The sequence below is a fragment of the Haplochromis burtoni genome, unplaced genomic scaffold, assembly GCF_018398535.1.
Source record: "Haplochromis burtoni strain Fernald_Lab_line unplaced genomic scaffold, NCSU_Asbu1 Contig_147, whole genome shotgun sequence".
NCBI lineage: Eukaryota > Metazoa > Chordata > Actinopteri > Cichliformes > Cichlidae > Haplochromis > Haplochromis burtoni.
This window is the reverse complement of record NW_024582508.1, coordinates 36,205-53,412: the sequence shown is the minus strand read 5'-3', so window position 1 is coordinate 53,412 and position 17,208 is coordinate 36,205. Positions and strand designations below refer to the sequence as shown.

General features: G+C 39.3%; 1 protein-coding gene across 1 annotated transcript in view; it reads left to right on the top strand.

The window, feature by feature from the left end:
- Positions 1 to 17,208, top strand: part of LOC102297513 (DNA (cytosine-5)-methyltransferase 3A) — a gene marked incomplete at its 3' end in the record, with an annotated part of 70,812 nt that overhangs the window by 19,002 nt on the left and 34,602 nt on the right. The window contains 1 exon segment of the mRNA XM_005931576.3: positions 14,697 to 14,804. Coding sequence (XP_005931638.2) covers positions 14,697 to 14,804 — 108 coding nt within the window.

Sequence of the window (17,208 nt, the reverse complement as noted above, 5' to 3'; positions counted from 1 at the left end):
GCTTGTATAACTTTGGCAAGCTCATCCGAGGCTTTTCGATGTGACCTCATAAAATTATCACGACCACAACAACCATGAAAACAGTTGGATGGACATTGCTGCTCAATTGCAGCTGCCTGGTCAATGTTTTTACATTAGCAATTTAGCAAAGTTGATGGTGGTGTGTGTGTCTGTGCAAGTGAAAGACTGAGAGGGAGAGAGAGGGAGAGCGAGAGACAGATTTTGTGTTATCAGGTTTATGTTATGGACGCAGGTCGCATCAGAGCATTGGGCCGTATAGTGTGAGACCATGCATCATGACCTATGAACTTCTAACTCCTGCGATTCAATTGCACAGTTTGAGCAGGAGCTGAATAAAACAACTGAAAAAATCGCACACAGTATGCCCAGCTTAAGCAGTACCTTCATGATTAGTTTAGGCCGTGATATGGGTATAATGTTGTCTGCTGTTGGCCACACAGAGACTTTCAGAGTTGCTAAGACTTTTTTTTTTTTACTCAAATGGCTGGTCACACTGATGCAACCTAGGATTTGTTTTTAGAAAATGTAAAAAAAAAAAATGTTTAAAAACAAATGTAAGAGAAGAACTTGGGATCCTGAGTGTGTGAGAACAGAGAAGGATCAGCTTTATTTCAGATTTTAGAGATAAACTTTTTCAGTTTGTGATGATTCTGTTCTCTTTGTGATTACAGAAGCTGCCCTTAGATTGAGACCTCAGCATCACCCAGTGGCAACAGACAAATCATCCTATATCTTCATTCTTTGTAGCAACTCCAAAACTGATCAAAAGAGTACAACGGTTAGAGTACCACATGATGTGCTGTCAGTAAAAGCTGCAGCTGTTTGTAGATAAAGTTAAAGACAAAAAGTCAAAAGGATTAATCACCCATGTAACTGTGTCACCATATATCATGTATGTTGAACTAAAAGCTTCTGATCTGGAATTCTTTTGCTGTTTTTGCCAATAGTGTGTTATTTATCATAAAGTAATCCGGAGTCATTAATACCAGAGAGAGCATAACATATATTTAAATGTTTAACTTTCTTCAGGACTGAATATAATATCTTTAGGTAAAAGTCTAGAGCCTTCTGGGATTATCTGAGTACTTCTAACGTTACACAAAGCAAAGGTCTCCATCACAGTGTTCATGAAATGCTTGGTTTATCCATCTTCTGAGGCGGGCCCAAGATGGAGTTCTGAAAAATGAAAAGAAAAAATTACACATCTTTTCTATAGTAATTGCTTTGAAGCACACACAGATGTCACACAGTAGAACTTTGTATTTATCTTTTATATTGGTTTAATTTTGAATTTAGTGTTTATTTGCGAGTGTAGTTTTAATTTCATGATTTTATTCTAATGTTTGTATTGCATGGTTTTTAGTGTTTTATTTGACCTTTTTTTTAATCCACTGTGGATTGGCTGACATGGAACAATTAGCTGATAGGGATCACCTGCTGAGGTATGGGTGTATCCAGAGGTGGCCTTTTTTAAAAGCAGGCTAGCTGAGCACAAGAGAGAGGCTCCAGACATGCAGAGGAACACAAGAAGGCCATGACGGACTCCAGTGCAGAATGCGAGCTGGGCTGGGATGTGATGGGCTCAGGTGGGGGACAGGAGACTCCTTCTCGTCTGTCTGGGACGAGGCTGGCGTGGACCCCGCTCTGGAGAAAAAATTTCTGGCCTGCTGGTGGACCCATAATAAACATTCATCTGGGGTTGTGGGACAATTACATCAGGGGATTTTAGTGCATGTAAAAAAAAAAAATTTTTTATGGGTTTTAGAATTGTTTTATCTAGTCTCCGTGGGAATTTTAGCATATGGAGAACATTTTATTGTATACTTTTTTCTTAGTATTTTGGTTGTTTTATTTCTACTGTCCGCCTCGGGGAATAAACTGTTGTTGATCAGACCTGCTTCATCTTTGTGCCCTTGGTGTCTGACTCGCTCGCTCCCCCCTTGTATCTAAAGAACCAATTCTGGCACGACAACTTTAGTGTCTACATTACACACAAACACACACACACACACACTTTTTGGTTTAAAAAAATTGTGGAAATGACCTATATGTGAGAAACATAGATAACAGAAATGCAGATTTTTTTTTAAATTTTTTAAATTTTTACAAATCAAAATAATTAAAAGTATAATTTTCCCATGCAATTACTAACTTAGCCATCTCCTGGGGTCTGGGCTTGTCCTTCCCAGCGCTCATGAGGCTGCTTTTGCTGCACTGCGGTATGAGGTGTGCAGAACACTTTGTGCTAACCTGTTGATGGGATCTTGTGCCGCTGCTACAACACTGGCCTCCAACTCCTAAAGAGACACCGGTATCCCTAAATTTAGCAGATATTAACTGCAGGCTAGCTTGCTACAACAAATAGGCTAATGTTAGTATTTTACCACAACTTCACCAGATGTAGCTAAGAAAACTAAACTTATGTCCAGTCCAGTGGAATAGCAAGGAAAGATGAAGGAAAATGATGACTTACCTGCGGTTTAGAGGCTCCACCTGAAATTGAAGCAGCCATTGAAAGAAACAAGTACTAGTGGTCTCTATGATGTATACAATGCATGCTGGTCAGAATCCCTGCCCCTTAAGCGCACACCCAGACACCAAAACAGTGCCAGCAAATTGAAACTGAAAAAAATGGATTGAAACTAAAAAAAATAAATAAACTGTAAGCAAAAACAAAAAATACAATGTACAGCTTATATGTCAGTTACAGTTTTAATTGTTTTTCACTATCATTTTTTTTCCCACTTCCAGCACAAGATTTTTCAGTACATTTATTTCAGTTACCATATTTTTTTTTTCAGTTTCATTTTAAGGGGGCTAGCTCCGTATCTCTCAGTTAGTCATTCATGCTGTGGGCTGCTTCACTGTCTTGCTCTGCAGTTGGTCCTATTCCTCTCTGAAGGATCAGCAAAGCAGCTGGTGGTGATTTAAAAACTTCGGGTTTAACCACATCTGGTTTAGTTTAATAATAATCTTGGTAATGTATTATTTTACATTGGCCACCTTTTTTGTTGTAAATTTCAGTCCATTGTGGTGTGAATTTGTGAACATCAGTGTGTCAGCAGGCAAGTGTAAATATTGATATGAATGAACTGAATGTGTAAGAATGTAATCTGCAGAAACACTGTTTGAGCGTAAGTGGATCTCTTTCTTTTGACGGCTTCATCATCCAATGAATGGGTGAGGAGCAGATTCAGAGTAAAAGAGAGGAAGTAGGCAGATGTAGAGGGAGATCTAGGAATCGAGCACAGGAAATAAAAGGACAGCGAGACAGAGAGGAGGATGTGGAGATGGGGACGAAAGAAAGAGGACAAGCTGTCTGCTGCTGATGGGATCCTCCTCTGCCGCCTGTTTTGCAGTCTGGTTGCTTAGCAACTGCAGTGGCCTAAAATAACCTGCCAGGGGACAGAAATAGACCAAAGATATACGGACAGATAGTCTACTCTGTGTGCATGTGTGTGTGTGTCGTGAAGTGTTTTTTTTTAGCTCATTTGATTCATATATGACTTGAATCAATTGAGCAGCTTTGGGTTTGTTATGGTTAAACTACAGTGGTTTGAAGATGGACTATACTCCGGCTGTATATTTATATCTGCTGTAGTGATGTTTTAAATTAATAATAATAATAACAATAACTTTATTTATAAAGCACTTTCAAACAAAGTGCTGTACAACTATTTGAAACTAAAAAGGTAAAAATTGTAAAAAATATTATTATTTCATATTTTTATTTCAGCTTTTTATAGTTTTGTACAGTAATTGGCCCTTTGTTGTGGCACAGATAACTGAAAAATCTATTGGTTGTTTGTCTCAGATTTTTATTGCAATTTTCAACTTTTAATCACTGCATCTGATGTTTTGCAGTCAAGTTATGGTTAACAGCCTTAAAGTAGTAAGCATGCTGCAGAAGCCTTGAAACAGATACTTCATTCTAAATTGTCAGAAAACAGTTCAGTTGATGGAAATCACTTTATCTCCTTTTTACATAAAATTACTTAAAACACAATTCATTATATATAAATATTTTTAAAATATCTGTCAGAGATAAAGGTTGCTGTATAGGGACAATGTCTTTGTTGCTTAAAGGTTAACAAAGGGATGTATGTACCAGTCACAAATTGAAATGGAATGCCTTTTACAATGAGAATATTTGCTCACCCTTCTGCAAACTCATATTTTCTCTCCCTGCTGAAGAAATGATCCAGTTTAACCTTTGCCTTTGCTTAAGATTTCAGGTTTCAGGACCACCTTTTCATGGCATTAAGAGAATTAATGTTTTCTTAGAGGAGCCATTACTGTTAGGAACCTTAGGGAAATAACACATATCATCAGCTATGTAGCTGCCTAATAATCTCACTGGTTAAACATTTTTTTAAAGCACACCACATACTTGAGTCCATTTTTGAGTGTATGTTTCTCCGACCGTATGTCACGACAAAGGCATATGGACAACACATCAGGTACGCTGGTGCAAAGCCGTTACCCAGTGCTCTAACTGGTTGCTAAGCCGATTGCCAGGGAAGTGACATCAGAATGTTTAGTCAGCACTGGAGGCAGTTGCTGAGCAGTTTCTGCACCTTAGCAACCACTCCAGTGTCCCTGTAACACTACGTCCTACAGAGAAGAGCGAGGGGTAAAAAAAACAAGCATGACAGCAGGAAGTACACGGTGCAGCAGTAAAGATGATATACATTATTGCAACAGGATGTCTATTTTTTCCTCATTGAGACAATCTACTGCCATGAAACATTAAAAAAGTCACAATACCATTAAACAAATGTGAACACTTTGAGGTATAAGAAGGATTGACATATTACAAGTATTTTTCTTCTTTATTATCCAAATTTGACATCTAGTAATACTGTCTCTTTTCGTAGTCATATAACATTTTCTGAGTGGTAAATGTGGAACCCATAGTATATTTCATTACAAAATGTAAACAATTAACTTTGCACGAACTTTGTGGGGCTTATTGATGTTGATGATGATCAATATTTCTTTGTGAATTTTGTTTTTATTTTAATGCAGTTTAAAAAATTGTTTCATGTTCAGTTTTAAAATCCGTTTTGGAAAAGTTATTTTTACATCTAATTTAAGTTTGTAGTAACTTTAACACAGTTGGACCAAAATATTTAAACTCATGGAATTTCAAGATTCCATAAAGTCTAAAGTGGGGTTAGTTAGTAATGTAATTTTTTTTTAATTGACTTCTACATCATAATTTTGGAGTTTACAATATTGGAGTAAAACTGAAATTAAGAAACTCTGTTATTAAAGTTTGTTTCTAAATGTGATTGATTATTGTATATATGATATTGTATCTGTTTTCCAGGAAAATATTTTAAATTTTCGAAGGAAAATTACTCAGCCCTGAACTGAATAAAGAGCTATTTATTTAGTGAGGGAAAAAAAGAACATTTAAACCCTAAGGAACTATTATCTTAACCTACTGAGAAAGCAGTGAACACATTTGTTATAATCTTAGTTTTTTCTGTCTTATCTTAAACAAGCTTTGAACAAGTTGGGCAAACCTCTGATTAAAAACGAATTTGCCCCTAACTGATACATTTAAAGCTCCTTGCTCTGCTTCAGCAGCACAAGAGACTAATGTTTCTCTGTGGTATCAGTGACATTTATTTAATTTCCGCCCGAGGCAGCGATGTGTATAAAGAGTGCTTGGATATAAATAAAAAAAACCCTGTAATGAGAATCTCTTCAGCAGGGAGATCGCAGCCTTCTAGCTAAAGTAAAACACCCTTAAACCTAAAAGCATAATTTGGATGAAACCACATTAAAGTTGGAGCAGGTGCATCTTATTTTGTTTGGCTCTCTCATATGTCTTCTTGGGTTCATTCAAAACTTTGGTGCAACCTCTGCTTCTGAGCAAGTCACATTTTGCATTGGGATGATATAAGAAAAGAGAACGACTCCATTATTGTCCAAAAGGTTATCAAATACCTCCAAAAATGCAGGGAGGCAGGGAAGGAAGGGAATCCAAACACAACACTCCCAGCTGCCCAGGAGAGATAGAAACAGGTGAGGGTCCAATTATAATCTTTTAATGGGTGATACGAGTTTGTATAATCAATGTAAGAAAATAAGAACAAACAGGAGAACTATGGTCACAGCCAAATGTCTGATTTGGGGGATTTCTCTCTAACTATTATAGAGTCTTTACCTTACTATATAAAGCACCTTTATGAGACCATTGTTATCAATTGGCACTATATAAATAAAGTTTAACTTAAAATAAAACTAAAAGAAACTCCTAACAGAGCTATATTTAGAAACAAACTGGTTTTTAAAATAATAATAATAATAATTCAAACTGAATTTGAAAGTTCGCTCACTTACAAACATATGAACAGTATCTAGTTTATCTGGTAGGCTCATTTTAATGGAAAGGGATATAATATCAACAAAAAAATCCAGAAAAAAGACATTTCATAAAAGTTATACATTGATTTACACTGAGTGAGTACAGGGAGTGCAGAATTATTAGGCAATATCAAAGCTGAATGTTTTTGGAAGTAGTTTTTAGTTTGAGCTATTTTAGGGGGATATCTGTGTGTGCAGGTGACTATTACTGTGCATAATTATTAGGCAACTTAACAAAAAACAAATATATACCCATTTCAATTATTTATTTTTACCAGTGAAACCAATATAACATCTCCACATTCACAAATATACATTTCTGACATTCAAAAACAAAACAAAAACAAATCAGCGACCAATATAGCCACCTTTCTTTGCAAGGACACTCAAAAGCCTGCCATCCATGGATTCTGTCAGTGTTTTGATCTGTTCACCATCAACATTGCGTGCAGCAGCAACCACAGCCTCCCAGACACTGTTCAGAGAGGTGTACTGTTTTCCCTCCTTGTAAATCTCACATTTGATGATGGACCACAGGTTCTCAATGGGGTTCAGATCAGGTGAACAAGGAGGCCATGTCATTAGTTTTTCTTCTTTTATACCCTTTCTTGCCAGCCACGCTGTGGAGTACTTGGACGCGTGTGATGGAGCATTGTCCTGCATGAAAATCATGTTTTTCTTGAAGGATGCAGACTTCTTCCTGTACCACTGCTTGAAGAAGGTGTCTTCCAGAAACTGGCAGTAGGACTGGGAGTTGAGCTTGACTCCATCCTCAACCCGAAAAGGCCCCACAAGCTCATCTTTGATGATACCAGCCCAAACCAGTACTCCACCTCCACCTTGCTGGCGTCTGAGTCGGACTGGAGCTCTCTGCCCTTTACCAATCCAGCCACGGGCCCATCCATCTGGCCCATCAAGACTCACTCTCATTTCATCAGTCCATAAAACCTTAGAAAAACCAGTCTTGAGATATTTCTTGGCCCAGTCTTGACGTTTCAGCTTGTGTGTCTTGTTCAGTGGTGGTCGTCTTTCAGCCTTTCTTACCTTGGCCATGTCTCTGAGTATTGCACACCTTGTGCTTTTGGGCACTCCAGTGATGTTGCAGCTCTGAAATATGGCCAAACTGGTGGCAAGTGGCATCTTGGCAGCTGCACGCTTGACTTTTCTCAGTTCATGGGCAGTTCAAATTCAAATTCAAATTTTATTTGTCACGTACACAGTCATACACAGTACGATATGTAGTGAAATGCTTGGACAACTGCTCGTGACCTAAAGAAAACAAAAAAGGAAAGGCTATGAATAAGATAGGAAATAAATATGAAAAATTAAAAAGGGTAAATTTAACTAGGAAGGAATAAAATATAAATTAAGGTTAAAAATGAAATAACTGTACAACACAAATTAGAATGAAGGGTAAATTTAACTGGGAGAATAAGATAAAATATATAAATTAAAGTTGAAAATAAAATAACTGTACAACAAAATACACAATACACAATATAGAACTATATAAGAATGTATGAAGAAATCTAAATATAAATAAATATATACACAATAACAGCAGCTGTACAAGTATTAACCGGAAATGAAGAATATAGTGACCAGTGTTGTGCAAAAACAAAGTCCAGAAAGTCCAGTGTGTGTGTAAGAACTGTATGTGTGGGTCAGTACTGTGTGGTGGTGTGATTGAGAGACCGTATCGCCTGCGGGAAGAAGCTCCTCCTCAGTCTCTCTGTGTTGGTCTTCAGGGAGCGGAATCGCTTTCCTGACCTCAACAGAGAGAACAGTCTGTTGTTGGGATGGCTGAGGTCCTTCACGATCTTCCTGGCCTTGGTCCAGCACCGCCTGCTGTAGATTGAGTGCAGGTCAGGGAGCTCGGAGCGGATGGTGCGCTCAGCTGACCGCACAACCCTCTGTAGAGCTCGTCTGTCCTGCATGGTGCTGTTCCCGAACCAGGTTAAGATGTTTCCCGCCAGGATGCTCTCTATGGTGCACGAGTAAAAGTTCCTGAGCACCTTGGAGGGCAGTTGGAAGTCTCTCAAGCGTCTGAGGTGGTAGAGACGCTGTCGGGCCTTTTTCACCACGGTGTTGATGTGACAGGACCATGACAGGTCCTGCGTGATGTGAACTCCGAGGTATTTGAAGCTGTCCACTCTCTCCACTGGGCACTCGTTGATGACGGGGGTCTGGTAGTTCCTCTCCTGCTTAGTGCTGAAGTCCACTATCAGCTCCTTTGTCTTACTGACGTTTAGAAGGAGGTTGTTCCTCTGGCACCAGTTCTCCAGATTCCTAATCTCCTTCAGGTAGGCCGTCTCGTTGTTATCAGAGATCAGGCCCACCACGACGGTGTCGTCAGCAAACTTGATGATGGTGGTGGAGCTGGTAGTGGCCACACAGTCATATGTGTACAAAGAGTACAGCAGGGGGCTCAGAACACACCCCTGGGGGGCTCCAGTTATTTTGCGCCTTGGTTTTTCCACACGCTTCTTGCGACCCTGTTGACTATTTTGAATGAAACGCTTGATTGTTCGATGATCACGCTTCAGAAGCTTTGCAATTTTGAGACTGCTGCATCCCTCTGCAAGATATCTCACTATTTTTGACTTTTCTGAGCCTGTCAAGTCCTTCTTTTGACCCATTTTGCCAAAGGAAAGGACGTTGCCTAATAATTATGCACACCTGATATAGGGTGTTGATGTCATTAGACCACACCCCTTCTCATTACAGAGATGCACATCACCTAATATGCTTAATTGGTAGTAGGCTTTCGAGCCTATACAGCTTGGAGTAAGACAACATGCATGAAGAGGATGATGTGGACAAAATACTCATTTGCCTAATAATTCTGCACTCCCTGTATTTGATACCCTACAACCCAGCCAGAATTCTGGCACGTAAATTACAGTCAATTACAGATAGTCCTAATCTGAAATTGTTATGTTTATAAAGTCCACATGCTTACAGAATCAGATTCTTCCACTCGTCCATTCTCTACTCGACCCACTGTGTTGGGAGGAAGAAAAATGACCTAAAGAACACCATCCCCAGAATCAAGCATGGATGTGGCTGTTTTTTCTGCTAAAGGTATAGGATAATTTAATCAAAGTGAGGGACCAGTGAGAAGCTCCTTCTCTCAACCAGAACGCTAAAGATAGGTCATGAATGGGTTCATTTCTTTGTGAGTAAGCACATTTACAAATTCAGCAGGGAATAAAATAATTATTTACCCCCACTGTAAGGTGCTCCACCAAAAACTTTCTTGTGATTGCTTTTCTTGCTTGCCCACAGTTTGCATGGGTGATGTTGACTTGTCTGCAAACTTCTCACCAAGCAGTAGTGCAACTGTAAAAGAACCAACTGCCTTCAAAGTAAAATTGTTGCCTTTTGAACACTCCCAGATACATACGAGATAGAAACATGGGTGATATGTTTGAAATGTTTGCTAGAGTGGTGAGGTAGAAATTTCCCTTTGAAAGCAAACATTCTCCATCTCGGATTTGAGTTGCACTTTTCCAATTTAGTAGTTAGCTAATGTTTGCAGACAAGTCTGCATCTTCCATAGCAATCTGCTAGTAACCAAAGCAATCACAAGGTTTTTGATGCAGTGCCCTCTTTGTGACTGATTTCCCTTAGCCATGGCAAGCAGCTGCCAGCAATCAGTCCTGTAATACACATTTTTCCCTACTCTCAGAAAAATTATGGTTCTGAAATGGTTCTTCAGATGTCTGGTTCTTTAAAGAACCATTGTTTGAAAGGTTCTTTGTGGCACCAAATAAGGTTCTTCTATGGCATCAGTCTAAAGAACCACTTTTGGTTCCAGTTGGCACCTTTATTTTTCTGAATGTAGTGGCCAGAGGTTGCAAGGGTCTTTTGGCCTGTGTGATTAAAGCCTAACCAAACCAAAACCATTTAGTTGGACCTCTCGAACATCTCTTCCTGGGCAGTTTCCCATAATGATATTTTACACAGGGAAAGACCCAAATTCAGGAAAAATGCAGAGTAGAGATAAAGACACACAGTCTGAATCTTTAATCCAGAAACAGGCAGTGAGGCAAACCATCCAGTAGCAGCAGGCAAGGACAGACAAAGACTGTGAAGCAGTTCAAAGCATTATACACAAAAGGATTAGTAGGCAACAAAAGCTGGAAAACAGTGAGTTATACTAGAAAAATGAGGAACATGCCTTGAAAGTTTGACTGGGAAAAGCACAAGACAACTCCTCTGGCCATTGAGGAGTAAAAAAGCGGTTAAAAAAGGAGGTATATTCACTTAGGAGACTAATGGGAGACAGGTGTGGCAGACTAAACACAGGTAACACTAATGAGATAAACAAAGCTGTTATTTCCCCATCACATTCAGCATGTTTAATTTATAGAATCTGTAAATACCTGTTATAGTAATACTGTCAAACAACAGACTCCAAGCAAACGCAGTTCACTGGACCTATATCCAGTCTAAAAGAATCCAGATGTGACAATCCACATAACAGTTTCACCATGTATCTCATCATAAAATTGGCTTCTTTCACTTGTTTTACTGATTTAGTCGTGGCAAATAGCCTCATAAAGTTTAAGTGCCTCAGCAGTCCCCGATGTTGTCTCATTTATCTCGATTAACAGAAACATTACATTTGTGGTTTCCTATTTTAAAGAAACTTCACAACATTTAGAAGTTAATGTGCGCTTTATTGTGACATAATTATTTTGTAATTTCAGTGCTGAATGTGTTGCATGTCTCCATCTGTTTTTCATTTATCACAGCAGAGTTTCGCTGTCCATAGCCTGAGGTGTCTTTTTGTCCTCTCGGAGCACGCTGCATGACTGTTTCACACTTTCGTGTATCACAATTTTGAATCATTGGGATTTTTTGAAGTTGCAATTCATACCAAGTTAAATTGCATACCTAAGTCCGAGGAAAGCCACTGTTGTCACACCACTGAGCTGCCAACATTTTCACCATAAGGACATTGTAGAAGTGTTGTTTGGTGTAATATAAAAAAAGAGAAATTAATGTGGACAAATTTCATTTCAGCTCATCGTCACACAGAGCGCTGTGGTGTCCTTTAACACCCAGCACACACAGGTGCAGCAAGCTATTTTTATTCCCTATATTTTTGCAAATTACACCACTGCTAGTCTACAACTCAGGTCTACCAACAGCCTAAATTAATTGATTTTGGTTCAGATAAAGGCGCCTACACGCTTTGGGATTTTTGCATTGTTTTCTGCAAGAAACACAGCGTGAAATTGATCTAATGAACTTGTGTAGGACATCAGTTTCGATGCCTGTAGACTATACAGTGACAGTATGTGCTGAACTGGGGCAAAGGTACATCACTGTTCAATGCTACGACCTCCGAGCTGGGTCATAATAACAGTTGGGGGACACATACAAACAAGGCTTCAGCTGTTGAAACCTCTTTATTGTTGAAATCACAAATATTTTGTATTTCCACCCTTGAGGATATTTGAAAGTGCATGGGATTTTTCCCAACCAGTCTACATGTGTTTTGTGGACTTTGACCACATCTCTTGGGGTGTCCTGTTTGGGAGTGGAATATCAGTCCCATTGTTACGAGGGAATAAATCTCAGTATAACTGTAGTTAGAGCTCTGTTTGAATTGCTGGGAATAAGTCAGACTCTTTCCTGTTGGGCTTTGGACTCCTCTAGAGCTGCCTTTTGTCACTGTTTCTGTTCATAATTTTTATGGACAGATATTTTAGGTGCAGCCAAGTAGTGGGGTGTGTCAGGTTTGATGGGGTCATAGTCATGTCTCTGTATCTTGCAGATGTTGTAGTCCGCCTAGCTTCATTGAGTAAAGACCTTCAGCTTACATCGGGAAGGTTTCGAGTAGGGCTGGGCGATATGACCCAAAATTCATATCTCGATATTTTTTAGCTGGATGGCGATATAAGATATATATCTCGATATTTTTTTAAAGCCATAAAGTAAGAACAAAAAGAGAGTTCTTAGTCAAAGCTGTGTCCCAGATGTCACACAGGCACTTTTATTAACATACAGCATAGATGTGCATGAAAAAAACTACTCAAAAATAAATTATGAGCATTTATTAAATAATAATGCTCCATAAATAAACGAAAAATATGTTGTTGTTGTCCATAACAAAAAGCTCACAATTGTGCAGTCAAAATGTAAACTAAAAGACGCTGAGCATAATAACATAGACCGATTTCACAGCTGCTCTGTTCCCAACTTCTACTGCGTGAATGACAGCCTGCAGTTTGAAATCCGCTTCAGGTGCCATTTATGGTCCTTATACACACACAATATGGTAATATTACGTTGAAGCACAGTGCGTATTACTACGCGAGGCTCCTCGGACAATCCATCAAGCGGTGCAGCTCCGTAGCTTACCAAAGTCGTACTAAAACATTTTTTGACAGATTGATGAGCGCCGTGTTCCACATAAAATCGGTTCGCGGTCATCAAGCAAAACCAGAATTCATACATAAGGTGCGCTGTCAACTTTTGAGAAAATGAAAGGATTTTAGGCTGCGCATCCCCTGTGGGCTGCATGGCGTTAGTGTGGTTAGCTCGTTAGCATGGTTAGCTCGTTAACACGTTGACGCTGTCCAGCCCCACGCACGGAGCGATGTGCAGTAACTCGTTAACGGAGATTTGCCGTGTTCATATTGTCGCTGCCTGCAGGTGAAGCGATGGGGGAGGAGGGGGAGTTGTGTTCAGTGAAAGAGAGGCAAGGCCGAGTAATGTTGCGTAGAGACAAAAGTGGACGAAAGAGAGGCAAACTTATGGCTCCACAACTAATTAACGTATATATCGATATGAAGGATATGGTCACATCTTATATCTCGTATAAAAATATATCGATATTTTTAAAAAACTCGATATATTGCCCAGCCCTAGTTTCGAGGTTTGTATTGAGTTTCTGGGCAGATAGAGAGACTGACAGGCCTGTTGTCATGTAGATGCTGTACTGGTCTGTTGTGGTCAAAAGAGGCAGCAGCGTGTTAAAGCAAAGGTCTCAATGAACTTGTGGGTAGTAATCAAAAATTTGAGGTACAGCAGAAAAGAGCTTCCTTTAACAGATGCCTGGGCTCAGTTTTAGAGGTGAGCGAGGGCTTGGTCATTTTCATATTCAGGGTGCTCCTTCACATCAAAGGGAGCCAGTTGAGATGATTCAGACATGTGAACACGACACTTACTACATGCCTCCTAGGTGTTTCTAAGATATTCATCTGGGTGGAGAGCCCAGTGCAGATTCAGGGCACGCTAGAGAGATTATGTCTCTTGCCTAGTTTGGTTTCCTCCTGAAAGAGCTCGAGGATATGCCTGGGGAGAGGGAGGTCTCGGCATCTCTGGTTAGACTGGTGCCTCTTGTGAGCTTGATAAAAAGCGGAAAGTGAATGTATAGAAGTTTTATTTCTACATTCTCCCTTTGTGGTTATTTGTTTGTTTTTTCTACCTCTTCATGGCAGTATCTAGGTGAGCAGCTCTTAAAAGAACTACACCTCTGACAGAACATCTTAAATATTTGGAAAAAGTTAACAGAATGACAAAAAATACGACTCAACACACAGTTACATATGGTAAGAATTGCTCAAAAGATTGATTAAATAGTAATGTAACTAAAATAAAGGCTCTCAAAGGGTAAATTTTGGAACAAAACACATCAAAATGCAATGTAAAAAAAAGCTAAATATATAACAATAAAGTGGCACTATAAAGAAAAGTTGTTTAATAAATTAAAAAAGCAGAATAAATAAAATTACTTACTAAATGTAGTTAAAAAACAACAAGCACAGTGAATGTTAGATGGCAATAAAGTGGCTTAGTATAACAGCCTTCTGGAGCTCTGTGTCCATGCTTAGATCAATCATGAGCAGGTCTGGTAGTACAACATCCTGTCTGCGTCACAGCTGGAGTTCATGTCTGCAACCATGTAATTTACTGGTTTTCGCTTTCACATTGGGCTCATTTATAGATATAGAACTGCTTTGTTCAATCAGGACATGGTCAAACTTTAAATTCCTTGTTTCAGTAGCGTGTTTATCTCTTTTCCTTTTTCTTTAAAGGGAAAAAAAAACATAGAATCTGTGAATAGCGGCTTTTTTAAAACCAGGAAACAACTTAGTTATTAATACTGCTATGGTGCCCTGTGCTCATTACATCCTGTTTTTCAACTTCTGCCCTGAAGAGCTTCTTAGCCACATTGCCCTTAGTCAGTGTTGCTTTAATGCGGTCTTACTGCTGACATCAATTATAACTTCATACAGCCTTCGTTGAGTGTTTGATGTGGGTTCTCTGTAATTTCACAGAGTGAAGATGGTGCAGACCAGGACAGTCCAGAGGAGGGGACACCGGCGAGCCCCCGCAACAAGCGCAGAGTGGGTCGTCCCAGCAGGAAACGCAAACAGCTGCTTCCTGTGAGTACTGTACTTAAAGCCTGATGGTGTTTTGTGCTTTAAACTGCAGAAGAATGATTGATTATCTGTTCACCTATTAAAAAAACTCCCCTCTCTAATCTGCAGAGGTTTGTTAAACATGCATGCACTACTTTCCTTCTTATTCATTCACACCTGCGAGCTTCCGTGCATCAGCTGTAGTCAAATCATATCATACAGAAACACACTGATCTGGAGGCGCATTTACTGCATTAAGTGTCACATTTGAGTGTGTCTGACATAGTAGCTTGTGTGGGTTGCTTTTTTCTGCTTCAGTGTGTTACAGAGAGAGACTTCTTTCTTAATCAGCATCTTTGAAAGGGGGAGTCCCCTACACATTGACTGTTTGCAAATGTAGTCATCGCAGTCCTCCACATGTAATGGCAGTTTAATACACTCATCAATTTCTGGTCAGCATGGCTCCAGCCCCCACATTTTCCATATACCACTTAAAGTCTGGCTGGAACAGAAGTTAGATAATCTCTAGCATCAGTTGAAGTCATAAAAATATGACTTTAGGTTGGTGGATTGCTCAGAAGTGGGCATGACTTGAATGTAAGAAGCACAAACTGACTGATACTGAGCTGTAGAAAAAAGAAGTAGGAGGAGGATAAAGGACTCAACAGTTGTGAGCAAAGTTTTTGCCACCTAAAATCCAAACGCACTCCTCCACCTATGATATCTTTCCCAGCCTCTGCCAAATGCAAGCCAACAGTTATCACTAAGGTTAGTTTAATGTCCCAAATCATATTTTATTGGATCATTGTAAGATGAGTGCTCACATTTTGCAAGAAAAAGACATTATGTTTGGCATTTAAATGATTAGCACTGGGTTTTTTTCATCCATCTATTCATTTTCCTGTGTTTATCCAATTCAGGGCTGGAGCCTGTCCCAGCTTTGGCAGGGCAAGTCCAGGGTGACCTGTCCAAGGTGGGTGCACCCTGGACAGTAACATAGAGTCGCAACTTAACAGCCTGTCTGATGTACTTCTAGCTTAGATATAATGACACTTTGCTGTTTTTCAACAAATATCTAGTTTGTTAGCGCTTCGATGTGGGTATGAAACCAACTCCAATTTCTTCCAAACCTTGTGCTAACTTTGCATTACCTGGTAACCTGTGCTTGTGAGCAGATATAACAGCAGATTTAACTCTCTGCACTTCTACATCCTCCATCTGTCTTCACTGTTTTGAATGCTTCACCAACCTCTTCCCAACAGTTACCTGGCTAGTTAGCATTACCCAGCATGCCTTTTGGTGATGTCATTTTGCAAATGTGTTATTAGTGATTTTTCCTAATAACACTTACCAGAGTTAGTGTTGGGGCAGTGATTTTTGTCTTACAGTAATAAACTTATAATACATTTAAACCACTTGGAAAGCCTCAGCATGCACTTTATCTGTTCACCAGTAGGGCAGGATTTTAAATTTTTTAATCATGAATGAAATGATGGTACATTTGGTAAGTCAGTCACTAACAGCCACCCAGCCTCATATAATAATGTGACCCTTTATTCAAAATGCAATTTTTGAACTTTTCTCCAGCAAAATATATATATAAAAAAACAGGTTAAAATTTTCAGGGAACCAGTGCTTGTTTCTAGTACTTGTTTCAGAAACTATTGTATAAAAACATTTTGGTTTAAGACTGTGACACCTGGAGTGGGTGTAAAATTTATTTAGTCCCAGTTTTTAAACAGAACTTAAATGTGTTTTTCAGGACTGAACATTTAATGTCTTATGAAGTTATGAGGGTTCACAAATACTAGAAAAAAGGTGACTTAACAAAACAAGAGGTTTCAACCCACCCCTGTGTATTTCAAGGGTCTGTCAATCAGGAAAAATAGTGATACTTAGAAGGAAACATTTTCTATGACTTCTTTAAATATGTCAAACAATCTGCTAATTTTACAGTGCCTGGTGGAAAGCAGGACCCACATTTATTATGAGAATGTTGCTGCTGTATTTGTCATTTACTTTTACCCATTGTGACTATGCTCCTTACTACTCCTTTTCAAGCTTTACTCTGAGTTTGAGCTGGCATCCATCCAATCTCTCTTAGTGCAGCAGTAAATAACCTGTGACTCGTGTTACAGAGCTGCATTAGCACTGTAATAATTACACTGTGTGGTATATTTCATCACTAGCACTGACTTCAGGTCTTTGGCAGTTCCCCTCTGTCATATTTCTCTCAGCATTCATTCTCTAACCGCTTACTTTGTGTGTATTGTGTGTGTGTGTGTGTGTATGTGTGTCTTTGTACCGACTGAACTCTGTAGCAGAATCAGCAAGTCAATATAGCTGATCAAACAGCCCCAGACAAGAGGAATACTGAGTGAACTACTCAGAAGGAAAGAGAGAGAGAGAGAGAGAGAGAGAGAGAGAG